The sequence below is a fragment of the Argopecten irradians genome, chromosome 6, assembly GCF_041381155.1.
Source record: "Argopecten irradians isolate NY chromosome 6, Ai_NY, whole genome shotgun sequence".
NCBI lineage: Eukaryota > Metazoa > Mollusca > Bivalvia > Pectinida > Pectinidae > Argopecten > Argopecten irradians.
In genome coordinates this window covers 4,658,380-4,682,879 of record NC_091139.1, presented here as the reverse complement: position 1 = coordinate 4,682,879, position 24,500 = coordinate 4,658,380, and the positions used below count along the sequence as shown (strand labels likewise).

The 24,500-nt window shown below is 34.4% G+C and overlaps 2 protein-coding genes across 2 annotated transcripts in view; both read left to right on the top strand.

Moving 5' to 3' along the window:
* The first annotated feature begins 110 nt into the window (after nucleotides 1-110).
* Nucleotides 111-24,500, top strand: part of LOC138324759 (palmitoyl-protein thioesterase 1-like) — a 29,080-nt gene continuing 4,690 nt past the window's right edge. The window contains exons 1-4 of the mRNA XM_069269886.1: nucleotides 111-221; nucleotides 2,314-2,423; nucleotides 2,638-2,765; nucleotides 23,767-23,837. Of these exons, the coding sequence (XP_069125987.1) occupies nucleotides 128-221; nucleotides 2,314-2,423; nucleotides 2,638-2,765; nucleotides 23,767-23,837 (403 nt within the window). The 5' untranslated portion in view covers nucleotides 111-127. The remainder of the gene's footprint in view (nucleotides 222-2,313; nucleotides 2,424-2,637; nucleotides 2,766-23,766; nucleotides 23,838-24,500) is intronic.
* On the top strand, nucleotides 15,000-18,757 carry LOC138324761 (C-type lectin domain family 17, member A-like). The gene is made up of 3 exons (XM_069269888.1): nucleotides 15,000-15,227; nucleotides 16,118-16,288; nucleotides 18,317-18,757. Exons 1-3 carry the CDS (start codon nucleotides 15,101-15,103, stop codon nucleotides 18,562-18,564), a joined length of 546 nt encoding a protein of 181 aa, XP_069125989.1. The 5' UTR covers nucleotides 15,000-15,100; the 3' UTR covers nucleotides 18,565-18,757.

The following is a 24,500-nucleotide window of genomic DNA, read 5'->3' as shown; positions in this document are numbered from 1 at the left end:
GAAACCAAAATGATATCTTATATGGATATTTTTATTCTAAATATTTTGACGAGATAGATATGATAAGCTATTGAAAATATTTTATAAATAATGACTGCTCCATATTTCAGTCACATGACATTCCAAAATGGCGGACGGAAAGATGTTGGCCGTGTTTTTGTGTATGGCTTTTGTGTCTGGTTCTTTAGCCGTTACACCTGTCGTCATATGGCATGGCATGGGTAAGTCTTTTGCATCTTTTAACTAAAACGTAATGCGTGCGTTGTCATAGTTTTTTTCGCATTCTTAATAAGATAATAATCCTAATATAACATACCGATGCACACTTTCGCTTTTGTAAAGTGACTGTGATACTGGTGTATAGGGTCCATAGTTCAGGAGGCGACAGTTTCCACTTGCACATGACGCAGTGTTGAAATAAATTAAGGATTTGATTTTTGTCTGCAATGTACATATGGATTGAATGTATTTTTCTTATTTTCATAGCCGCTATTCAGTAAAATTGAAATGGTACAAAGAAGAGTAGCAAGATTTGTCACCAACAAACAAAGAAACACCTCCAGTGTTGGTGACATGATACAACATCTAAACTGACGCTCTCTAGAACACCGTAGGAAAGACATGCGACTAACCATGCTTCATAAAATAACACGTAATAAAATAAACATTAGAAAAGACTTACTCGTTCCTCCAGTACGCAACACAAGACATGCACATCCGTACACATATCAGACTCCCTCATGCAGAACACAAACACGTAAATATTCATTTTTTCCTAGAACCATAACAGACTGGAATTCCTTACAACCACAAATTCTCTCAAACCCTTCAACTATAGCATTCAAATCAGCAATCCATTCTGCCTAATAAACTTTTTTTTTTTTTCACTCACTCCAATTTGACATAAACTTCAGCTCAATGAAGGTGGTCAATATAATATAGATGTAGATGCTATGAATAGCAGAAGCTATCTACGTACATATCCCATGGAGCACATTTGCGCTCCTCGAAAGATATGTAGATATCTTCTGCTATTCATAGCAGCTATGAAAATTAGAAAATTATTGAAAGGTTATTATATTAGATCTATATTTAAAATTATGATACCCATATACGACAAGAAACAAGATTAATGGAACAGCTGGATGACAAAGTCGTTTCATAACGTTGCGTTTTCAAGCTTTCGCCTTCCGATTGACCTTTTTTTTAATTGATTGACTTACATATACAGTAAACCTTATTTGATTCTCAATCAAGAAACAACACATTAAAGATTATACATTAAAAATTGTGGAGGACTATTTTTTTATTGATATGAAACTGGCGTGATGTTTGAAAGCAGCTGATCGATGCACGAGAATCGTTGTATTCATTGTGTTTTCATAGGCAAATTTTCCCCAGTTGGTTGATTCATATAGTGAAGAAACACTCAGAATGTAAATACATAATCATGTAGTTAATATTTTGTTTCCTTATATCATGCCGAACTGTACAGCACAGAGGCTAATAAATGGCCTGCTTTAATGGAATAGATTATGCTATATATTTTGACAACAAAAAATGCCAGAAAACCTAGCCTTAGGAGTAAGACATCTCTCATTTTGTATACTTCAGTTCCAATTACTATTCTGATTTGATTCAATATTACATTGAGTTTAATTAGATAACATGGCTGTCATGGCAAATTGATATAAAATTCCCTTAAACTTATGTACAATGTACATGTATCTTACATTTTAAGATCAGCATTACTAAAATGACTAGAAATCATAAATCAGTCATTGTATCCACCATATTTTAAATGGTGTGTAATTATATAATTAAAGTAATTTATCTCACTAGACACAGATTAATATCAATATAGGAATGTGATATATTATATGGAATAATTGTAACTACTAGATGCTGATAGAAAAATGTATTCTATATAAATTGGTGAAGTTTTGTTGTTTTTTAATTATTACTGTGTGTAAACTGTTACTATAGTGTAGGGATGTATTACAATTGTAAGATATGATAATTACAGTGGATCTTCATTACCATAGAATATGACCAGCTGGTTCACTAGATATTGTTTGAGTAACTGAGACCTAGGCATGCTTAAAAATTCATTGATCTTCACAGAATTATTAGTAAATATGTATTGTAGTTACAAAAACTATTACAATTGATGGAATATAAAATGTATCCATTCCAAATTTTCTGCTACATAGCCTTTATTGAGGAAATAATCTGCAACTTACTCTTAAGAAATATTCAGAAAAAAGGACAATGACATCAACATCTAACGAGATCATGTTTTTTTCTCATTAGGTGACAGTTGCTGTAATCCCCTGAGTATGGGTTCAATCAAAAAGATGATTGAGAAACAAGTCAAAGGTGTATATGTCAACAGTCTGATGATTGGTAGCAACATTGCCTCAGTAAGTAGAAGAAACAACCAAACAAATCAAACAAGAATCAAAATTAAAAATTTTAATTATATAGTTTTTTTATGGTGTCATCTCTTTGCCAGTAACTTAGTAAATTAACATGTAGTCAATAATATAATAAAACCAGACAAAGACTATGATATTAAATGAAATTTACAAGACTCAAGTAAACAAATCCTTAAATTTTGTATTTTCTTTCAAAAAGGACACAACCAATGGCTTCTTCATGAATGCCAATGACCAGATTGCTATGGCCTGCGACATGATTGCTAAGGATTCCAAACTCCAGAACGGATACCATGCCATAGGATTCTCGCAGGGAGGACAGTTCCTGTAAGTATCTGGGGTGTGTTTTAGTTCCTGTAAGTCAACTTACTGTATCTGGGGTGTGTTCAGTTCCTGTAAGTCAACTTACTGTATCTGGGGTGTGTTCAGTTCCTGTAAGTCAACTTACTGTATCTGGGGTGTGATCAGTTCCTGTAAGTCAACTTACTGTATCTGGGGTGTGTTCAGTTCCTGTGTATGTTAATTACTGCACCTAGATTGTGTTTCCTGTGTTCAATGTCTACTGAATGTAAGTGATGAACAATACCTATGTAGCAAGTTTCAGGAAGCCAACTTTTATCATCTTAGTTTCCTGTTAACTAAATATGACCATTTATTATCAGTTAATGTTAAGGTCAGATTACCAAGAGTATTTTGTAAATTATTTAAGATATTTCCTTTTTTCTTCAAAACAAAAGTTATTGATTTTTTCTACCTTTCATCCACCAACCAAATAACAGACATCACAAATTCAGTTATGCATGTCTGTTCCATGCCCATCTCGACAAATCAATGCAGCCTTAATCTAATCTCACAACCTGTTGATGGTATTCTTGTCAAGCTTTTTATATTTATATTCATTTTGTCTATATTATAGTTATACTATTGAATGGTATAGTTATAATCTATACATATGTACCCTTTTAGTCCCTTACTAGGCCAGGCCAAGTATCCAAATTTGATTGATTGAAATTATATATTTATAGTTTTGTTTTTTTCTGATGATCAATATCAATCAACTTGGTTGAAGGGAGGTTATTGCAAAATAATGTATATCTCTCATTTAAAAAATGTTTTTGGTTAATTAAGATGGCCACCAATCAAGGGTTTTTTATTTGTAACTGATAAATATTTTCAATTTTTATGAAGGCATCTAGGGGGTTTATGTTTATTTTACCAACATTTTCTAATCTTTTCATAGCTGACTGTCATAAACTTTGTTAATTTGTTTCAAAATGCAATTACTTACAAAGGGTTGAATTGTAATTACTGATATTCAATGGTGTCCAGTGATACGATAATCTGATTATAATGCCAATGAATAGAATTGTACATAATAAGCCTGCGTAAAGAGAAACACAGGGTTTCTTTTTGAAGTGTATTCAAATAGTAAAGTGAAAGTTTCAAAGACATCTCAATTTTGGCCAATGTCTGCTAGGATCCATTCTTTTCTGAACTTTATCTGTCTGCTGAACATGCTGCCTAATTCAAGGATAGATAAAAATCGAGAATGCAAACAGCACCAACGCAGTTGGCGATAGCTGTTGATTCCAATCTCTGAATTGTACCTTGTATGTCTTGAAAGAGTATTTGAATTGAGAAAAATTGGATCTCATTAAGATTATTTGGAACACATATTGATCATTACCACTCTCAGAATAGGATATAAATGTTGGAGAAAACGAAGGAAGCTGTCTTTTGATCTCGGCCTAACATGATGGTCTAACTGAGGCCTTAATGATGTGCTATTAGATCGGGATTAATCATCAGCTGGAAAAATGTCAATATCATGTAAAATGACTAGTTCAAAAAGTGATGGAATTACAAACATTCAAACGGAAAGATTTATATGTAAGGGAATTTGCCATCTGTAATTTAGTTTACTTTAGCCCATCTTCAGAGGTTGGGCGAATTCGAATTGTCTTTCTTCAATTGTTCATTGTCTACTTGTCTGTAAATAATTCCTATTGGAAGTCTGTTTGGATTTTTACAATTGAAGTTTGTTATTACTGTTTCAAATAAAGTTAGAAGGTATCTTTTTCAAGTTTCATACAAGTAGGATTTTGGTCTTGAATACTTTGGGACTGACCTGCCAAAAACATGGCAATGGTATCAGATAACCTTTTTGGATGTAAAACATTAAAGATGATATCAGAAAGTGACCATTCTAAGTTAATGGTCTTTAACTTTAATTTGTAATCCTTGTCTATGGAGATAACTTTAATTTGTAATCCTTGTCTATGGAGATAACTTTAATTTGTAATCCTTGTCTATGGAGATAACTTTAATTTGTAATCCTTGTCTATGGAGAATTTTCAGTAAAATATTTCCTTGAAGAGTGTACAGTAAAACCTGTGAGGAATAACAAAGTCACTTCTGTATGTTAAAAGCGTAGTTCGTAATATAATACACCTATTACATACATGTTATGACATTCTCGATGGGGAATGTAAATTATTATGTTATAACCATTAATTTGTTGTAAGCATGTTTTAGTAAAATGATAAAAACTTACACAGGTCTTAGATATAAAATATTGATCACTGTCACCTGTACTTTACAAATAATATTATAGACTGTCTTGCATTTGTGTACCATATCCCAACAGGATTAAGATCAAAGTAGTGAAGGTATCACCCGCGAGAGAACAAACAGAGATTTTCCGGTGTCGGTATCAGATAGCATGCTGCGTTAGTCACTCTGATCATGTCTCTTGTACTTCTCTGTCTGTCCATGTATAATCTATTGACGTCTGCTCCTAATCCCTCTAATCAATATTTGTCTCAGTGATTGTATGTTTATCAGTGAATTATTTAAGCATTCTTTAACAATTTTTATTGATTCATATTGATAGCTGTCTTGTCTTTCCTTCCGTATGTAACATGATGCTAATTGCAACAGGTAGTTACAAGATTTTTTTTCTCTTACTATAAGCTAGTGATGCACACAATTCTACAAATTTTGCAAAATGTGTAGAAGCACAAGGGAAATTACTCATTCCTGTCGAGTGCCCCGACCAGGTATCAAACCTGGATCTCCGGGGTGAAAGTATACGGCTCTGCCGACTGAGTCAAAGAAGCATGTTCGGATTTTTTCCGTCAGCTGAGTGACAGGGACCGTTTTTAACAAACCACACAGATCCACACCTTTAATTTACTCATATACACCCTATAAGAATGAATTTTACAGCCTTTGAAATAAATTTTAAACACAATCGCGATCGTCACATGTATATATGTACCGTATGCATCAAGTATTGTTTGACACATTTTACCACTAACTTCAGTTCTCCACCTCTGGGTCACAAGTTCATAACCCACAGTAGGGCAATTGTCAGCTACTGGCATAAAGCAATGGTTTTCCTCTGTGTACTCTGACTTTCCTCTACCTCTTATACCTGGCATCATTGGTAAAAGGACATTTGAAATACAAAAATAAGCAATACATCATATCATTCTGATCACTGTGAGTAGATTTACTTTATTTAGATATTTTTGTTGTTTCACATAGCAGTTGCTATTTATTCAAGTCTAAGGTTAAGTGTGAATAGATAAAATCTAGTTTGAATTTTAAAAGTTAATGTTTAACAAGCAAACTTAGTGATTTCTGTATTTTGGATAGGTAAATTACCCTAGCAGAAGTAATTTTTAGTATTTTCAGCCCCAAAAATAGCTGCGAAAATTACACTGACGCCAACTTTATACAAGTTTTTTACGATACATGTAAAGGAAAAGTAAAAATGAAAAAAAAACTATCTTCAAATTCAAATTACAGTGAATAAAATAAACTGAAGTGTAAAGCTTTGTAGTAATAATCAAACTAAATGTGAACCATAAAACTAGAGTATAGTTCTGCGTTTTAGTATAAATAAAATAACTATTTTCTTCTGCAGTATAGGGTTTAGGTCTGAAACACAATGATCTGATCTGGGGCTCGAGAATGTTTGTTAATCTCACCCACTTCTTCCTGACAGGAAATAACATGGAACAGAATTGTTTTTAGATTGTAAAAATCCAAACTCAAGGTCCCTTCTATTACCCAGTAAATAGAAAATCAATTTCTAGACCAAATTTGAATGTCCTCGTGGGCTGATCAAACCAAATAACTTGTTACACAATCTGTGCCACACAAATCCCCCATAATCACATTGTTCTTCCCCTCCTGATGGCCATTATCTGTAAGCTATTGTTTTATATGTCTACAGATAAGGTTTAATTTTCATATCAAACAGAAAGTATTCATCGTCCAAGGAATTCAGCCTACTGGTTAATATTTCTTAGACGATATTAAAATGTCAAACAAACTTATTCTTTTTTTACGCTTTGTAAGGTTATTGCTATATTTGGATTCTTTATTCCTATTAATGTCAAGATATATTACCGTAACTGTTTTTACATGCCTTCATTTTGATTATAAAAAGGAACATCACAAATAATTTTTTTTTAGATTTTTATTTTCAATGAGAGTTTTTTTTAGTACCTGAAGATCCATTTTCTTAAGCTACTCTCTAATGTGAAAAGGTACGAGAATTTCTTTTTTCATTATTAATATTTTGCAAAAATTATAAATCAAATAACTACTGGTAAATCTACACCAAGGCATTGTCTGTGCATATTACAGAGTTACTTCCCTTCCGCGTAGGTATAGATTATGAATATTTTTTCTCTTAAAAGTATGATGTTACGCTGGCGAACAAATGACATCACAATTAATCACTACCTGCAAGGGCAGGTAACTCAGTAATAATTAATTATTTAATCTAATATGCAAATTTTACAGTCAGGATTGGATTGACGTTCACATCTGCATGTGTATGAATTATTACCTGCATACTAAAGGTTAGACTTTGACCTGCTAAAATAATTTTGCACAAAGAAGGTAGATGAGTCAAGTTTTCATGTTGGAGTCATTTCCATGATTGATATATTAATCATCGTTAATTGATTACATCACTGATACTGTACATCGAGAAGTTGTGTTGAAATTGAGCTTTTGGGACCCTAAAAATGGTTTTATTAAGTAGGTTGTCTTTATACAAAGGTGTTTAATATTAAGACAAGGGGACACAGTTAGGGAGTGTTCAAGATGTCTTGACATATTACCACAAGCCCTCCACCTCTGGGCTGCGAGTTTGAATCCCATGTGGGGCAGTTGCCAGGTATATATACTGACCGCTGGTCGGTGGTTTTTCCCTGGGTACTTCTGCTTTCCTCCATCAACAAACCTGGTACATCCTTACATGACCCTGACTGTTCCAACATCTAATCAATTCTTCCCTTTCAATCTGATCTCCTTTTCCAATTGCTGCCTCTTCATTAAACATTACAGAACTGATTTGTTCATATAAATGCCATCTTTTGATGAGTGGGTGACAGTTTCATTTTATTTCATGTGAATGACTAACAGACACTTTAGATCAATTTGTTTCAAATTTTGCACAAAAATTTGTAAACATAAAATTGAGTATGGAAATGAAAAATTGATAAAGGCATTGTGTCCTCTAGGAGTTGGCTGGCAGCCATCAAACTAATTAGACTTGTCTGCCAGAAAATATTTTAATATGACATTAATTTCGCTGTCAAAATAAAATCTAAAGAACTGTTTTAAGTTTTTATTTGCATTCTTGAAATTTTAAGGAAGTGACATTATTTATTTATTTATTATTGGTCACTAGAATTGCCAATATTTTAAAGAATATTACAGAAGCTGGCCATACCTCGTTAGTGGCATCCAATATAATCAAAGATAATCAATATAACATGTGCTGTTCCAGCTCTAGCTAATTTGGTCCGTTGTCTCAGTGCTAGCAGGTACTCAATTCTGCCGAGACTTAGCAAATTTCTTAACTCTAATCAAAGATAATGATTTTAGATTCTGATGAACAAAAATTTGATTGAGATGATAATGATGATGATGATGATGATGATATTGATGATGAACGGGAAATCTATTACGATGATGATAATGACAACAACCAAGAATTTGATTTGAAGGAAATGACATTAGAAATGATGAGGATGAGAATGATAATATTTAGGATGATGAGGAGGAAGAAGAAGTGGAAGAGGAGAATGAAGAAGAACAAGAGCCGGAGAAATATATTCATTTGAGGTTATAGACATTAACACTACTGACATGACATACATGTTACTTCCTCTTCACAATGTCTTTTGGGAATCAGAGAGAATTGGTCATTTTCCTTCCTGTTAACAACTCCTCTGCCTGTCACATTCTATGTCCCGGAGAGTCCTGGAATGACAAACAAATTAACTGAACGTGATAATCTAGGTTGTGTGTATTGTAGCGAAAGTGATACTCCATCATTTCTAATGACACTTTAGCGATAACATGACACTTCACTACATGCTAAAGGTTCACCAATGTCGGGCAGTATTATCTGTGATGACATTGTCAAAATAAAAGCAAAGAATGATATTGTGTTATATGATTGTGCTCCTAATTCAAGGTTATTAAGTGCATATGAGGTTTTGATTTGGGATTATCATTTTTACTGTGCTATTTGTCATTTCAAAAACACCTAGCATCATCAATCAATGACATATATATATGTATGTGAAGTATGTGCTTCAGAAATTAAGCAAGCAGTATGTCTGACGTGTGGCGTGATTGCTACCTCACTGATACTACTAAAGATATACCAAGCAGGACACCACATCTGGTCACATTACACCGATAAGGAACTAATTAGCCTCCCCACTTCCTGCCAAAGGTTCAGGAGAAATGTATATAAGAATGTGTTTATGAGTCTCATTGTGATAGTGTTTTCTCCTTTATAGTGCTACCTGACTGAATTTTACTGCTGAAGACTTAGAACAGGAAACTTCACACCCTGACAATATAAACTGAAACCTTCTCCCTTAATGCTGAACTCTACATAAAAGATGCGATATTTTTGTCACTATAATGTCCTTATTGTACTACTCCCAGAAAAATGTAAATCAATGAGGTCAAATATTAAATTCATGGAATAATCAATTATTTTTCTTTTCAATTGACAGATCACCAGCTGTCAATCAAACTTTTGTGTCGCATGCGACTTCATGTTATGTGTTGAAATTGGATTTTTCGTCTTTTATTGGTTCGTATGTGATATAACTCTCGTATTATCGATGACTACCTCGCTGTGTTATCGTTCCTGCTCCATCATCATTGCTGCAATATTGCGTGCGTACACATGCGAGTGTAAACAGGGGTTTTAGCATTTCACAATGCCTATGGTATGTTTTCTGGTCTGTATTTGAAATTATTCACTCAAATATAAGTTTTCATTTACCATGACATTCGCTAGCATACTGACATATACACCTCACACGTGATAGTTACAGATATTAACGTTCATGAATACTTTGGAAATGTCTTTCGGTCGACATTATGATCGTCAAATGCTCGGCCTACACTCAAGATGCATCATTAGATTTATTTATTGTTTCTTATTAAGCTATGTTCTTGTTTGGAAGTTGTATGGCAGGTAGGTTCATAAGCATATAATGCTTTTTTAACAAATGATATTCAATATTGAGTTCGACTAGTTCAAAATTGTTAACTACATATAATCCAAGCTTGTAACAAGCATTTTCATTGGCTTATATCTCATAAGGTAAAAAGTGACATCGACGTTTGTAACGCCGCCTCTGATTTGCTGAAACAAATGCTTAATGTTTCATAGAAAAAGAGTCCCCCTGATTGAATTATATGGTATAATGGTTTTTTACTGTACACTCCGATTTTTGTGTCTCCATTGATAGAACAGTTAATCCTTAGATATGTATCGTGCTATGTATTAAGTTCCTTATTTCGGATGAAATAATGCTACTTCCGATAGGTTTTATCAAGAATAGAGTATTGCTACTTCTGATGCGAAGTGTATGCATGTTTATTGGCAATACTTATTCGGTCGAGTATAAATGCCATGTGTAATATATCAACCTTTTGAGATCTAGCCAGACAAAGGGTGTACGCCCGGTTATATCATACAAACATGTATTTCGGGCATATTTATCTCGTAACTAGCCCGTGGACACCAATACAGCTTTCTTGACATTTTGTGTATTAGTATTATGTCTTGGTTATTTTCTAAATGAAATGATAAAGTGCGCGTTAGGATGATGACCACGTTACCTCTGATATTTGAATTATTAGTGCTGTTAGAGTCATTATATATTCTGTTTTTCGTGGACGCAGCACGTGACACAGAACATAAATGGATTTTGTTATCAAGCGTGATACATGATCCGTTTGAATATTTGGTGACTGATACGTTTAATGATAGAGTTTTGAAATCTTATATATTAATTGCTGTGCCATAAATATGCGATCAAATCACATCTGACGACGCAATAAGCGATGCACATTCAGAATAACAGAAAACATATCAATCCAACTTGGAATTACATAATGCGACATTTCTTTCACGTGAATCACGCGTTTTAGTTCCGAAATATTTCAGAGTTGCACTTGAAAAACATTAAGGAATATCTGACACTTGTTCGAGATAAAAAATCTTTAAACAATTTCACATTTTTTTTGTTCCATTTTATTTTAGAATACTTGGATGCTACCGCACATTATACTTACAGGTATATATAGACAGACTGAGAGCCTTACCTGGACCACATGCCAGCTAGCAATTTAGATTTCAAGAAAACTTATTTTCGTATATCTTAGCTACACTCATTCCTAATTATACAGTAGAGGTTCTCTGGGGGATATTTCGACATACACGCGGACTCTAGGATGTTCTCAAACAAGTCAGTGCTCAACACTGAAGTATTGAGAACACACATGGAATGATATAATCAGATCAAACAAGAGTGTTTCAATGAATGAATAAAATGATGAATGGACGCTGTGCTACTTATAATCTTAGCTTCTTGTTGAGTCATAAACCAATCAGTACGCAAGTGTATAAATAGTAAGTGGTTTAATGAAAACGATATTCCTTTCCTTATATGTACACGTCATATATCGAGTTTCCAAAACCTACATCGTCTATTTTTCTGATAAAATTGTTAGCATTGTTGAAATGTAAATTTCAACTTTGGGATAAAATTGATGTAGCTGAAGATGTTAATGACTGAGAGAGTTTTACTTTCTGTTCGTCAGCAAGATAAGGAAGATATTTTTGTGAATTTCAGATAAGCCTTGACTGTCGAGGCTCCTTCACCCACGTGTTATCGTGTTATACGGAACAAGACACAGCCAACCTTTTGGTTATCTGTTACATTTAATAATAAAGAGCGCCAGGTCCTTTTTTGATGTTGATGAATTGGTTCTGTAAGTCCTCAGACCTTGCCTGTACCAATTCACTTGGGTAAACTGTATTGAGTGAACTCTCCAGAAACATCTTTTGCCCGACATGCAGAATGGCCAACGTTTTATCTAAATTGTGTAGTCATTTTTGCATTCATTAAATGATATTACACGTAACAAATACAGATTATCAAAAAAAAAAGAAAAAAAAAAAAAAAAAAACGTTTTTGGAAGTAACACTGGTCAAGCAGAAGGTATTCTAACAACAATTTAACTATTATTGATGATTATCTTTTCTTCACCAAGTCAGTTATACTGTTATTACTATAAATATTTATAAATGAATGCCTCAATGGAGCGAAGCCTCAGCTAGTAGACAGAATCCGACACTTCCCACAATGCACACGAAATAAGGTAACATAATCATCGTCGTCCTCAGTGGTGGATGTTTTTGTGTTATATAACTATATTTAATAAAAATGTCTGATTAATTTAAATTGAACCATGTCGCCAAAAAGGTCTCATAGAATTTCACTCCAAAAGAGTTACAGACGTCCACTTAGGACGTTAGAATCGTAACTGTTGCCACTATTGTTGCATGATCGTAAAAGGCGACTAAATTTAGGATCTTATTTGTTCTTTCTTCTTACCTTACATTCTTCTTTCCTTGACACCACCTCACTTTTGTCCATCTGTTGAGCGCTCGCCAATGTGAGGATGGCTATGGGTTCTGTCCCCTGGCCGAGACACACCAAAGTCTATATAAGTGGTAGTTTCTGCTCCTGCGCAGTGCTCAGCATACAGGGAGTGGGACGACTGGTTCGCCTATTATCAGTATAATGTGACCGGGTGGGATGTGTTGCTTGGTGTCTTTGGTGGCATGTTTCAGTGATATAGTACTATAAAAAAGGACAACAGTTCCACTATACAAGAAGACACAACACGAACATACCGCAGTCTCCCAGAACACACATCTCGCAATTCACACACGCTACATACATCATACATTGGAGGCCTTCCTTGCAGCACTAATATTGAGTTTAGTCAGGCATAGAACTCGATACCAGATAATACGAATTCCCTGTAACAGTTGCGATAGGAAAATTAACGAAGTGAGTAAATTAATGTTCTATTTCTTTATTTTGATTCCCATTTCTAAATTTGATGATTTGATCCCCAACCTGCTCGTGACGTCACATTTCAGAGCTTGGCCTCTAGAATCTTTGATAATAATGGCAGGATGGAAATAGATCTATAGACTAGCACTACTTTTTTCACCCTTTTTGTAAATAGGATTGACTTTAGCATGTTTAAGTTGATCGGGAAATACATTTTGACTTATACACATGTTTAACAATGAGGTGATAGGTTCAGCAATGGCAGTAGCTGATATTTTTAAATATTTGGTCCATATACCATCTAGTCCTGTAGCTTTAGTACAGTCAATACTGGAGTGAAACTTGGAAACAAAAGATAATGAGGTTTCTGGTATATCGTATACAGTGTCCGCAGGTAGGTTTCTAGATACAAAAGCTAAATCATAGTACCTAGGCTATCAGGTAAATATTTTTATTCATTATCAGAGATACACTTTTTGACAAAATTCGTCAAAAAATGTTTAAGTTATTTGCAATTTAATTGTGTTCATCGATTTGCATGTGATTTGAGGTAATACAATCAGGATAGGTTTCCGGTTTATTTTGAACTGTTTTTTTTTTTTTTTTTTTTTAATATTTCCAATATTTTTACAGGCTCATTTTTACAAGCATCTAGGACATTTCTGAAAAAAATCACTTTTGGCTTTTTTTTTTATTAAAAAAGTAACTTTGTTTCTCCATTTACGATGCAAGTCAAGATTCTGTTCATGTTCTTATGATTGTCTCTGATTTTCATGGCTGTGCTTATGTCCTCATTCCACCATTCTGGAATGGATTTGTATTTTACTGTTTGGTTATCAGAGGAGTATGTTAATCAATCACTTCAATATAAGTTGTAGTCCACGAATCAAATGCATGGTCAACATTATCATTTGTATCATGGGGGGGAGGCTTGAAAGGCAGACTCCAAATCAAAACAGAATTTTTCTTCAATAAAAGTTTTAGTACATCTGTACTTAATGGTGTTTATACCTATTTGTTTCACATTTCTATAATACTTTTTGACGGCAAATATAGGTTTATGGTCGCTTATGTTAACGTTAGAAGTATCATAACAGGTAAAATCCCTGGGAGTGTTGGTCCATATATGGTCTACAAGTTGTAGTATTGTTAGATACTTAACTTCACTGCAAAGGCTAAAACTTTCCATATCAGCACTTAACTTCCTGTTTTCTGGGATGCGATGAACAAATCAACATTAGAATCCTCAAAAGAATAACATCAACGGATTCAGCTGCAGCTTGGTCTACATTAATTAGCCAACACATGGTCATTCAAGCTTCTTTATCAATCTTCACTGAAAGCAAAGGCCAAATAAAACTTTCCATCATCAGCACTTAACTTTTTGAAAGTCATCGTTTTAGGTACTGGGGATGCGGACCGCGTGAACAAACATTATGTATTGTATCTATTGTCTCTTTAACACTGCAAAGGCTTAAAATCCATTCAATAACTTCCTGAGTAACAAATCAACGGATTCAGCTTGTAGCTTGTCTACATTAATTAGCCAACACATGGTCATTCAAGCTCACTAAAATGTCTCTGTGGACTGTCAAAATATTACTAAGCTTCCAATTACGTCCCCACTCTTCATGACCTCGGTAGACCATTTTAATGTTTCAAGAAAGTCGCCCACAGGGATACTGGATATCGTTGCAATTCAACGATTGAAGATAACCTTCATGGAAGCTAACCAGAAGTCTCAATATAAATACAAAACTTAAGAACAAGGAAAACATCAATTACTATAATATTATATAGGTGACAGAACCCAGAGCCTATCTCACAGGGGCGAGCGCTCAACCAAACATGTCGTGGTGTCAAGGGGAAAAGTCCGTTAATAAGAAGAGATAACTTATGGTCCTGAGTTTAGTCTAATGCCATACCTACCGGGCCACATTACGTTGTAGTGACAACAACCCAAGTAACAGTTTGGTGGCAGAAAAGCTGAATATCTCATGAAATAAGTATTGCATCATCTGACTTCCAAACCTTACTGAAACACTTCTTTCATTAGAGATGAAAAATGAGTGATTTTCCTGTTTTTCGATTTTTTTTACAGACATTATGTCGATAGTAACATCAGGAACATGGATGCTTCATGCAATCACACATTACAACCAAACCTGTGGAGATCTACTTTTCACAATAGAGAATTCCTCTGTTCGGGAATGTGGCATTTTGTGCCTAGTACAGATGAGTTGCTACATGTTCGAATTCTTCCCATTGATCAGTGTGTGTCACGTGTTCTCGGGGGTGGCCCCGTCCAACAGTTCAACCATTAATTTCAGCATGTCGCGAAAGGTACATAAAGAAATGACAAGTGAGTATTATTTAAATCGATATCAGTGTTCTTAAGTTCCTAATGATTTTTCTGGTTCACGAATCTTTAAACGATAAGGGTTTGAATAATTAATTGCACTAATTAACTACAAAAATGCTGTAAATGTCTATACATTATACCAATATGCCATAGTTTAGTATAATCAATTTTCCTCCATTGAGTATAACGACATAAATGGAAACAAATCTTCGTTTATTTTGTGATCCTCATTCTATATTCAAGACAATCTTACCTTCCCACCACCACCTGCTTCATCTGTAGAAAATGGTTTAAGCTTAGAAGTAGGGGAAACGGCATAGAAGAAATGTACAAGGCATCCTCAAACGATAACATTTTTAAATCATATTCGATATATATATTTAGCATTTCCTGAACGAGAATACAATTTTAACCGATACAAAACATTGTACAGAAGGGCAAAAACAATATGGAAACATTTACTTGTCTCTATAGATTACATGTGTTAGGTAACACAGTTAGTGTTGTTAGTGTTTAATTATAATCATTTTCATAAATCATAACTAAGAAAGTGATTTGTTTTAAAATACTTAAAAAATTCGTAATTTGAACGGATGAAAACTACATTTGTGATGTATGATAAGAATGTAAGTCAAGCTAGCAAACGTGACACCTTTAAATATGTTGTATCTGCTATTGTGTTTGATATGTTTATTACTTATTTGTTCCTGATAATACAATTTCATTATGGATAGTTTTCCTTGTGTTCTTGTATTAATCACTGCCTTCAGATTACTAAGGAAACTGGTACTCTTTGAGGTTAATTGATGTGTACCTGTACTAGCTAAACTATCAGCTATTGAGATACACTTCTGTCAACTGATGAATAATTAACATATGGCTGTTTGTAGATTGCTATCGATCTGGATACACGTTCGACACAAGAGGAAGTATCTGCTTTAAAATCGTTAACAGAAGACGTTCTTGGAATGAAGCTAAAGATGCATGCATCAAGGACGAAGGGAGACTACTCGTGTTGTCAAATACGAACCAGGTTAACGCCATAAGGAAGGCTATGAGAAGTAAAGTTTTCTGAAACGTTTTTAAAGTTTATTTTCCTTATGTAAAACTGGTGAATACCAGATGCAATATAACCCGCGGTTAGATAGACTTTCTCTTGGTCAAATTAGTTAACCAGATGTCCAGAGTTCGATCCCCAGCGGTAGTAGTGATATAAAATCTGGCATTCTGTTACCTTGGCGCCCATTTTGGAACTCGGAATTAGTACTTCTTGCAAAGGAATCGTTGTTTGCCTCCCCACCTGGAAACTCTAGGACTGTTGTTGGACTGCATGGGTGGTGTATTCCTAGTGAATTCTAGCCTAATATAACTCTCTCATCTACACATGTCTTCATTTTCTCTCGATCTGAAGTCAGACTAGTAAGCCAGGGGTCCCTAGTGAATTCATATAGCATCCAACACTCTGTTACATTTAAAGATAACAATGAAGAAAAGGAAACACGTGTTTGGTAGTGTACAACAACCGAACAAGCAATTTCCGACATATTGCCACATGCCCTCCACCTCTGGGTCGCGAGTTCGAATCCCATGTGGGGCAGTTGCCAGGTACTGACCGTTGGTCGGTGATTTTTCCTCCTGGTACTCCGGCTTTCCTCCACCAACAAACCTGGCATGACCCTGGCTGTTAATAGGACGTTAAACTAATCAAACCAAACCAAACCAAACTAGCAATTTCAGACAGTTTTAATACATTTTCTATTGTACTTCTGACGTCCTACATCCAAAGCTTTTATAAGAGTGTTTACAACGTGTGGCTTGTTCGTGATGGTTTTGTTGATTGTAGTATATTTGAATTCTTTTGATATCAATGTAATTCGTACCGCATTACTACGAAGATATTTGTACGTTTTCGTAAATTGTCCAAATTTCGTAAACTTAGTTTTTTACCTTGCATGTAGGGCGCTAGAATTGTACCTGCTGCCCCTAGTGTATGATTGTAAAAGGCGACTTAATTTAGGATCTTATCTTTCTTTCCTCTTAGCTTATTTTCTTCTTCCTAACGTCTCCCTTGACACCATCTTACGTTTGGCCTTCAGTTAACCGTCCGCTCCTGTGAGGTAAGCTCTGAGGTTCTGTTCTGAGGCCGAGACACACCAAAGTATAACAGCGGTAGTTTCTGCTTCTGCTTAGCGCTAATTAGCATACCGGGATGGGGACGACTGATTCGCCCGTTGTCACTATAATGTGACTGGGTGGATGTGTTGCTTTGTGTCATCGGCGGTATACTTCAGTCATATAGCACTATAAAAAGGGCAAGAGTTCCACTATACAAGATAAAACACGAAAATACCGCAGTCTCCCAGGACACACACTACGCAATTCATACAGAATACACACCGCATACATCGGCGGCCGTCCTTACATGACCCTGGCTGATAATAGGACGTTAATTAATCAAACAAAGCTAGTAGTTCTCACGTTTAGGTAGTTAGGTCGCTGTGATCTGGATTTCTATAGCTGATGTCGCGGTGACCTAGATTTCTTTAGCTGATTTCGCTGTGACCTAGACTTTTTTAGCTGATTTCGCTGTGACCTAAATTTCTAAAGCTGAAGTCGCTGTTACCTAGATTTCTAAAGCTGATGTCACTGTGACCTAGATTTCTAAAGCTGATGTCATTTTGACCTCGATTTCTATAGCCGATGTCTTCAATGAAGCAGAGAACGCTCAATCCTCCAGAACATCTCATTTCTGTGTTATCTTTCCACGAATTACATTATTGTTTGTAGTTTGTCTAGATGGTATTAAAATTAACCATTTTTTGTCTAGATGGTATTAAAATTAACCATTTTTATGCGCCTGGCCCTGACTTTTACGAACGTTTCTGAACTTAAGAAATATCTTAACTTAAATTCACGAGAAAGCATTAATGAAGTTAAAGAAAAACCTAAAATTAATTTCTGTAATGCTTTTCTGCGAGAATTTTTTATTACCTGAAAGTTTTTTTTTTGTTTTGTTTTGTGTTTTTTTTGTTGAAACTGGGGCCTGTACACCAAGAATGTGTTTATGATTATTGTTTTTGTATTTGAAGGTGCAAGCATCCGTTTTGTCTTCGTCGGCCTGACAGATGCTGCAACTGAGGGGCGGTGGATTTGGGTGGATGGATCGCGGCTTGATCGTCATATCTGGTCAAAGGTAGCATTGAATAACTACGACGACTACCCTGGAGATACAGATGCAGATTGTGCAGTGCTCAGTAGTTCGAATACTTTGATGGACATGCACTGTAACAATTCCTTTCCTTACATATGCGAGAGGCCACAGTTGTTGTATGAATAGTTTTGACAAGATATTATTTTCTAACTGCCGTCCAAACGTTAGTTCATATGTTCATATGTTAATCAATCTTCTTAAACACGTCGGTTGGGTGGATATTTCATTGGTGGTATTGCTGACAACACATCTTTTTCAAAGGTACAGGCGTAGCGATTTTAAATGGAATTCTGAATAAATCGTTGTAAAAGGGCACTAATTGCACTTTAATATTTTTTTTCTGTCAACTATTTTTGAAGATACTATATTTGCTCTGAGTTTTAAATGTATCTTGGCATTTGTAAAGTGTCTAAAACATCGTGGTATAATTTAAAATATAAACAGGTTATTTGTCCATCCCGAACAAAACCATGTTCCCTTCAAGCCAAGTGTGTGTCTTCTTAGACGTAAGCCAGGTAGTGCATGTGTGAAGGATCAAGGTTTTTATTGTGTTCTAACAAAATAACTGTCATTTGTGGGAATGGTTCCGTTATGTCTTGTCGTATGTACTAAATTACTAATTGTCTTCTTTGATTAATCATCGAAATACACTGCATATGGAATTTCAGGGACGGAATTAATGGAAATTTATGAAGGAATCGTGTTCAACCTGACTTGGAATGGTGCATCTCACAATTCAATGAATAGAGGCGTGTACAATCGGCGTCATAATACCCCGTTGAACTATTCTCCAACCAACTGCTGTTAAGTTAAACTCCGTAGTGCCATCATTCTAATTACACTCCAATTATCTAGTCATAAAGGTATTTTAAAATTCAACTTCGAATTCGTAACAATGGATTTGATGAGACAGGTCCAAATATAAATAATTAATTGTTCTTTATTTTCATACAAAATTTGATTTTCTGATTGGCCGATTACTTTTCTTCATACTACTACGAAGAAAAAATCTGAGAATGGCGCAAAACAACGACGTTGTAACTACAATGTACGTCACAATAGACACATCGACGTTTTACGTTGATTTTGAACGAACATCCATTAGAAAATGAATGGACTCGTACTTTTAAACGTATGTTATTTCATCATGCAGTCTGGAATATTAATTGAAATATTGATGTCACTATTTTTGTTTTAATTTCATCGGGGAATGAAGTTTTGTTTGCAAACTTTTGTAAGAATCTGCTACGCGGATTCACACAGTTTGCAAACAAAATATTTGTTTGGCTAATTGGCTTGACAATGACATCTTTTATATTAAAAGTCTGAATTAGTGGCTACAACCACAGGTACCGAAATTAAAACGACGCATTGTACCTTCACCCTGGACAAAGATGGCAAAATGGTTGACATATACAGAAAAAAAATTGCCTCTGACTTTGTCTCGGACACTTTTCATCTCCGACAATACTATAGGGTAGTAATTCAAAACAAGACTGCTAACTCAACAGTTCTCCATATTTAAAACCCTACCATTTTGTATCGAAAAACAAAACTTAATACATGCGAAAGTACAAGAATATACAGAAACATGAAACCAAACGCGAAATCATAACTCGAAAAAAAATCCATCCACACATTTAAAATGCAATAGATTATTTGATATTGTTAATCATTGCAAAAATTATATTATACTTCCACATGGTCTTGTCAAATAAATTCGTGACATGAAATCAATGACCCATGTTAGTGAGAGCTACCGCTCTATTCAACGAAACTTTTATGACATGATGCTATAACATGGTGACACGATGCTATAACATTGTGACATGATGCTATAACATGCTGACATGATGCTATAACATGGTGACGTGATGCAATAAAACATCTAGTCTTAAGGCAGCTATGGTGCTCCATATGTTTGACTGTACACCGCCAAAAATAATGATTTGGTGACACGATACTATAACATGGTGACACGATGCTATAACATAAGTTAAATGTTTTCGGTTTTGGTAGAAGTATTTTATCTTGGGTGAAAACTCTGCATAGAAATGCTTTCTCTTTGGTTAATAAGGGATCTGAGAAATCTCTGACAGAGTCAATTAGGGAATTGGGTGATTTTAATAAAATTTCAGGGTTAAAAATAAATGTGGACAAAACACAAGTAATTTGGATAGGTCATAAAAAGTTTAGTCAGGATTCTTTTCTACCTAATATGGGCTTACAGTGGGGAAGAAGCAGATTCAAACTTTTAGGAATTGATTTTAGCGTAAATCTTCATGAAATTCCAAAGCTGAATTTTGACAAGAAATTGATTAAGCTGAAATCTCTGATAAAAACTTGGAGTAGGAGGTCTTTAACTCCTATTGGTAGGATGCATATTATTAAATCATTACTAGTATCACAGTTTAATCATCTTTTTATTGCTCTTCCCAATCCAAATGAAAATTTTATAAAGAAGTTGAATACAATTTTATTTCAATATTTATGGAATGGTGGGTGTGACAAAATTAAGAGAGATGTTGTAGTTCAAGATTATCTGAATGGAGGCTTGAAGATGCTTAATATTGATGCTTTTATTTCCTCCTTAAAGCTTAACTGGATAAGAAGGTTATTCCAAACTACAGAGAAATGGCAAGCCATCTTAAAAACTTACATTAACATTGACTTACTGGCAAATTGTGGTAGTGAATATATACTTGTATGTATGAATAAATGTAAAAATCAGTTCTGGAAGGATGTTTTCAGATCTTGGTATAAATATATTTCATTTCAGTAATACGTTACCATAACTTTAGTATGCAAATTCGCTACCTACACCCATCTTTGTAGCCCCAACAAACATAAGATTTGAATCAAGAAAAGTTGGGAAATATTGAGTCTGTCTTGAAATTACCTCTTTGGTATAATAAACAGATATGTGTCGGAGGGAAATCAATTTTTTATAGAAATTGGTATAATAAAGGAGTTGTTCACATATGTGATGTTATGAAAAATATTTCCACAGGCTCCTTCTTTTCTCTGAATGAGTTCTCACAGAAATACGGGATAACTACAAATTTTTTGCAATATCATGGTTTCACACATGCAATCAGAAAGGTAATTACAGGTGTAAATCTAAGTATGGATAATGTTGTTACTCCATTTATACCATTGAATTTAATTCCTTTTTTTGAGCATACAAAACTGAAAGGCTCCAAGATTTTTTACAATAGATTGGTAAATAATAACTTATCACCTTCTGGGAAACTGAAATGGAACAGGTTATTTGATGATTTAGATGATATGGATTGGATGAATATTTACAAAATTCCTTTTCACGTCACCAATAACACTAAGCTTCAGTGGTTTCAGTTCAGAGTAGTTCATCATATTTTGACAACTAATTCTTTTTTATTTAAAATTGGCCTGGTTACCTCCCCTATGTGTATCTTGTGTAACTCTGAAAGGGAGACCATCACACATATTTTATGGGAATGTAATGAAGTCCAAACACTGTTACAAAGTTTTGAAGCACTATTACAAGCATTACTTATACCTTTTGCAGTGAATAAGAAGTCCTTTCTTTTTGGACTGATTTCTGATAATTTTCCATACATTAATAAGGTTGATAATGAAATAATTTGTTATTAAACAGTATATTTACAAAATGCGATGTTTTCACAGCTCATTACATGTTAATTCCTTAATTAAAACAATACAAGATCATTATCATGTTCAAAAATATATTGCTACTGGTAAAGGTGTTTCAATGAAGGAAAGGTTTGTTTTAGAGTGGAGTAAATGGAAAAAACTCATTGAATTTTCTTAATTTTATTTGTTTATATATTTATCTCTCTAACATGTTTATTTTACATATGGTGTACCACACAAAGTAAACCTTGACAAGGCCCCCAAAAAAAAAAAAAAAAAAATAACTTGGCTAGCCTACCCTCCCCTCTTTGTTTATTTCTCTCTGGTTATCTCTCTTCTTTTCTTCTTATCTCCTTTTTTCCTTCTTTGGTTTCTTTTCCTTCCTACTAAAAAGTGCAATACACATGTATTTATTTAATAGCTACCAATTTTTCAAAATAAGTTAAAGATAATATGAATCAAAACTTCACTTTACAAAAAAAATGTTTGGAAATGAAAGATGTGTGTAAGGTAGATGAAAATGATGATTGAATGAATGCATATGTGAAGATCATAATGATACTAGTGCAATGTTAAGAAATGGATGAATGAATATGGTTCTAACATATGCATGTAATAATGACTTGAGGATGTATGAAATGATGATAATGACATAGTATTTTGTATGTATGGTTGATAATTTTGAAGAGATGAGGATGGTAAACGTGAGAATGATAATATGGAAATAATTATGTAATGTGTATTGCATATTGAAAAACTGAATAAAAAATAAGTTATAAAAAAAAAATAATTCTCGGGTTTCCTTGTCGTTAATGTGTACAAAATAAACCTTTTTATGAAGAGTTCTACACGAGATGTAATTGATTTACTTTCATTATTGATGAATTATTTGCCTGGTAGAGTTATACAAAGACCACAAAACTAAATTTTCTTTCATTAATGAAGATAATTATATAGAATCAGTTGAATTAATTAAGAAAGATCTGTTGAATAAGTCAATACATAGAGCAATACATGGACAGATTGTCCTGTCATACAGCCTTAATTCAAATACGCATGTGTGATACATAATGTATCGTAACTGGATTGGGTAGGATGAATCATCAATGGATTGGGTAGGATGAATCATCAATGACTAGGAACCTATATACAGTATTCGACAATAAGCGTCCATGTCCCTAAAAGCGCCCCTCCCCCTCTTGAGGCTTCAATTTCAATTGCCCAGGCATAAATAGAGATTAAAACTACACAAAACTTTTTTAGATTTGCAATAATTAAATCTTATTAGCACCTTTTCATTTTTTCAATTTTTTTAAACGCTCTGGGCGCTTATTGGGTTGAATACACATATTATAGATGTAGTCCAACTGGTAGAGTTCCCAGGTACTAATATCTTGAGATTCCTGGCTCAAATCCTAGCCTGGCAGCCACACTGTATGTCTCCTCTTGTTACAAAAGCAAATAATTTGAATTAACTCATCTTATCCGCTATGAATACATGAAAATATACACAACACAGCACAATATAATATAATACAGTGAAATACAATACAATACATATATCATTGTATTTTAAGGAACTCTGACCATCAGCACATTCTAAACAATATCTGATATGTATGATTTAGTTTGGAAGGATAAATGTTCCACTGTAGTCTGTAGCCTTTTTAAAAACAAACCTTGCTGTTACAGACGAGCTGTTGCCCAGAGATGTCCAAACCCACCAATGCTGAACCTGGTCTCTGTTGGAGGCCAACACCAAGGTAAGAAAACTTCAAGGTGAATGTCATGCAGGGCTTTAGTCAAACCTCAAGGTGAAGGTCATACAGGGCTTTAGTCAAACCTCAAGGTGAAGGTCATAGAAGGCTTTTGTCAAACCTCAAGGTGAAGGTCATACAAGGCTTTAGTCAAACCTCAAGGTGAAGGTCATACAAGGCTTTAGTCAAACCTCAAGGTGAAGGTCATACAAAGCTATAGTCAAACCTCAAAGTAAAGGTCATACATGGCTTTAGTTAAACCTTAAGATTTAATTCCTCAAATCACCTTCAAGATAATCTTCATGTGTTAATGAAGACAAACATTTTGGAGGTCTTTTACATTTCAATAATACATTATCATAATTTTAGTATGCATATCTCCCACAACATTTCTTTCATTTGTTCATGTGTGTAAATATGAACAAAAATAAACCCCATAAACCTCCCGTAGGAGGCCCCTCTTACTCGCTTTTTGTACCTGCGAACAACCAGAAATGTGTCCTTTATCATGATGCTGAACTCGCCTTTAAGATTGTCTCCATGTCTTACTGAAGACAAATTCTATGGAGGTCTTTTTTTGTGAAAGGAAATGTTATTTTCTCCCATACTTCACAGGGATATCCCGCGGTTGCTAGGGAAAAGATCACTCTATCTTACACACTGCGCCGC

Bases quoted from the DNA above. Each gene is read 5' to 3' on its own strand.
- LOC138324761 (XM_069269888.1), top strand. From the start codon at position 15,101: ATGAGTTGCTACATGTTCGAATTCTTCCCATTGATCAGTGTGTGTCAC. The intron at 15,228-16,117 runs GTGAGTATTATT...GGCTGTTTGTAG, and splicing joins GGTACATAAAGAAATGACAA to ATTGCTATCGATCTGGATAC. The intron at 16,289-18,316 runs GTAAAGTTTTCT...TTGTATTTGAAG, and splicing joins CATAAGGAAGGCTATGAGAA to GTGCAAGCATCCGTTTTGTC.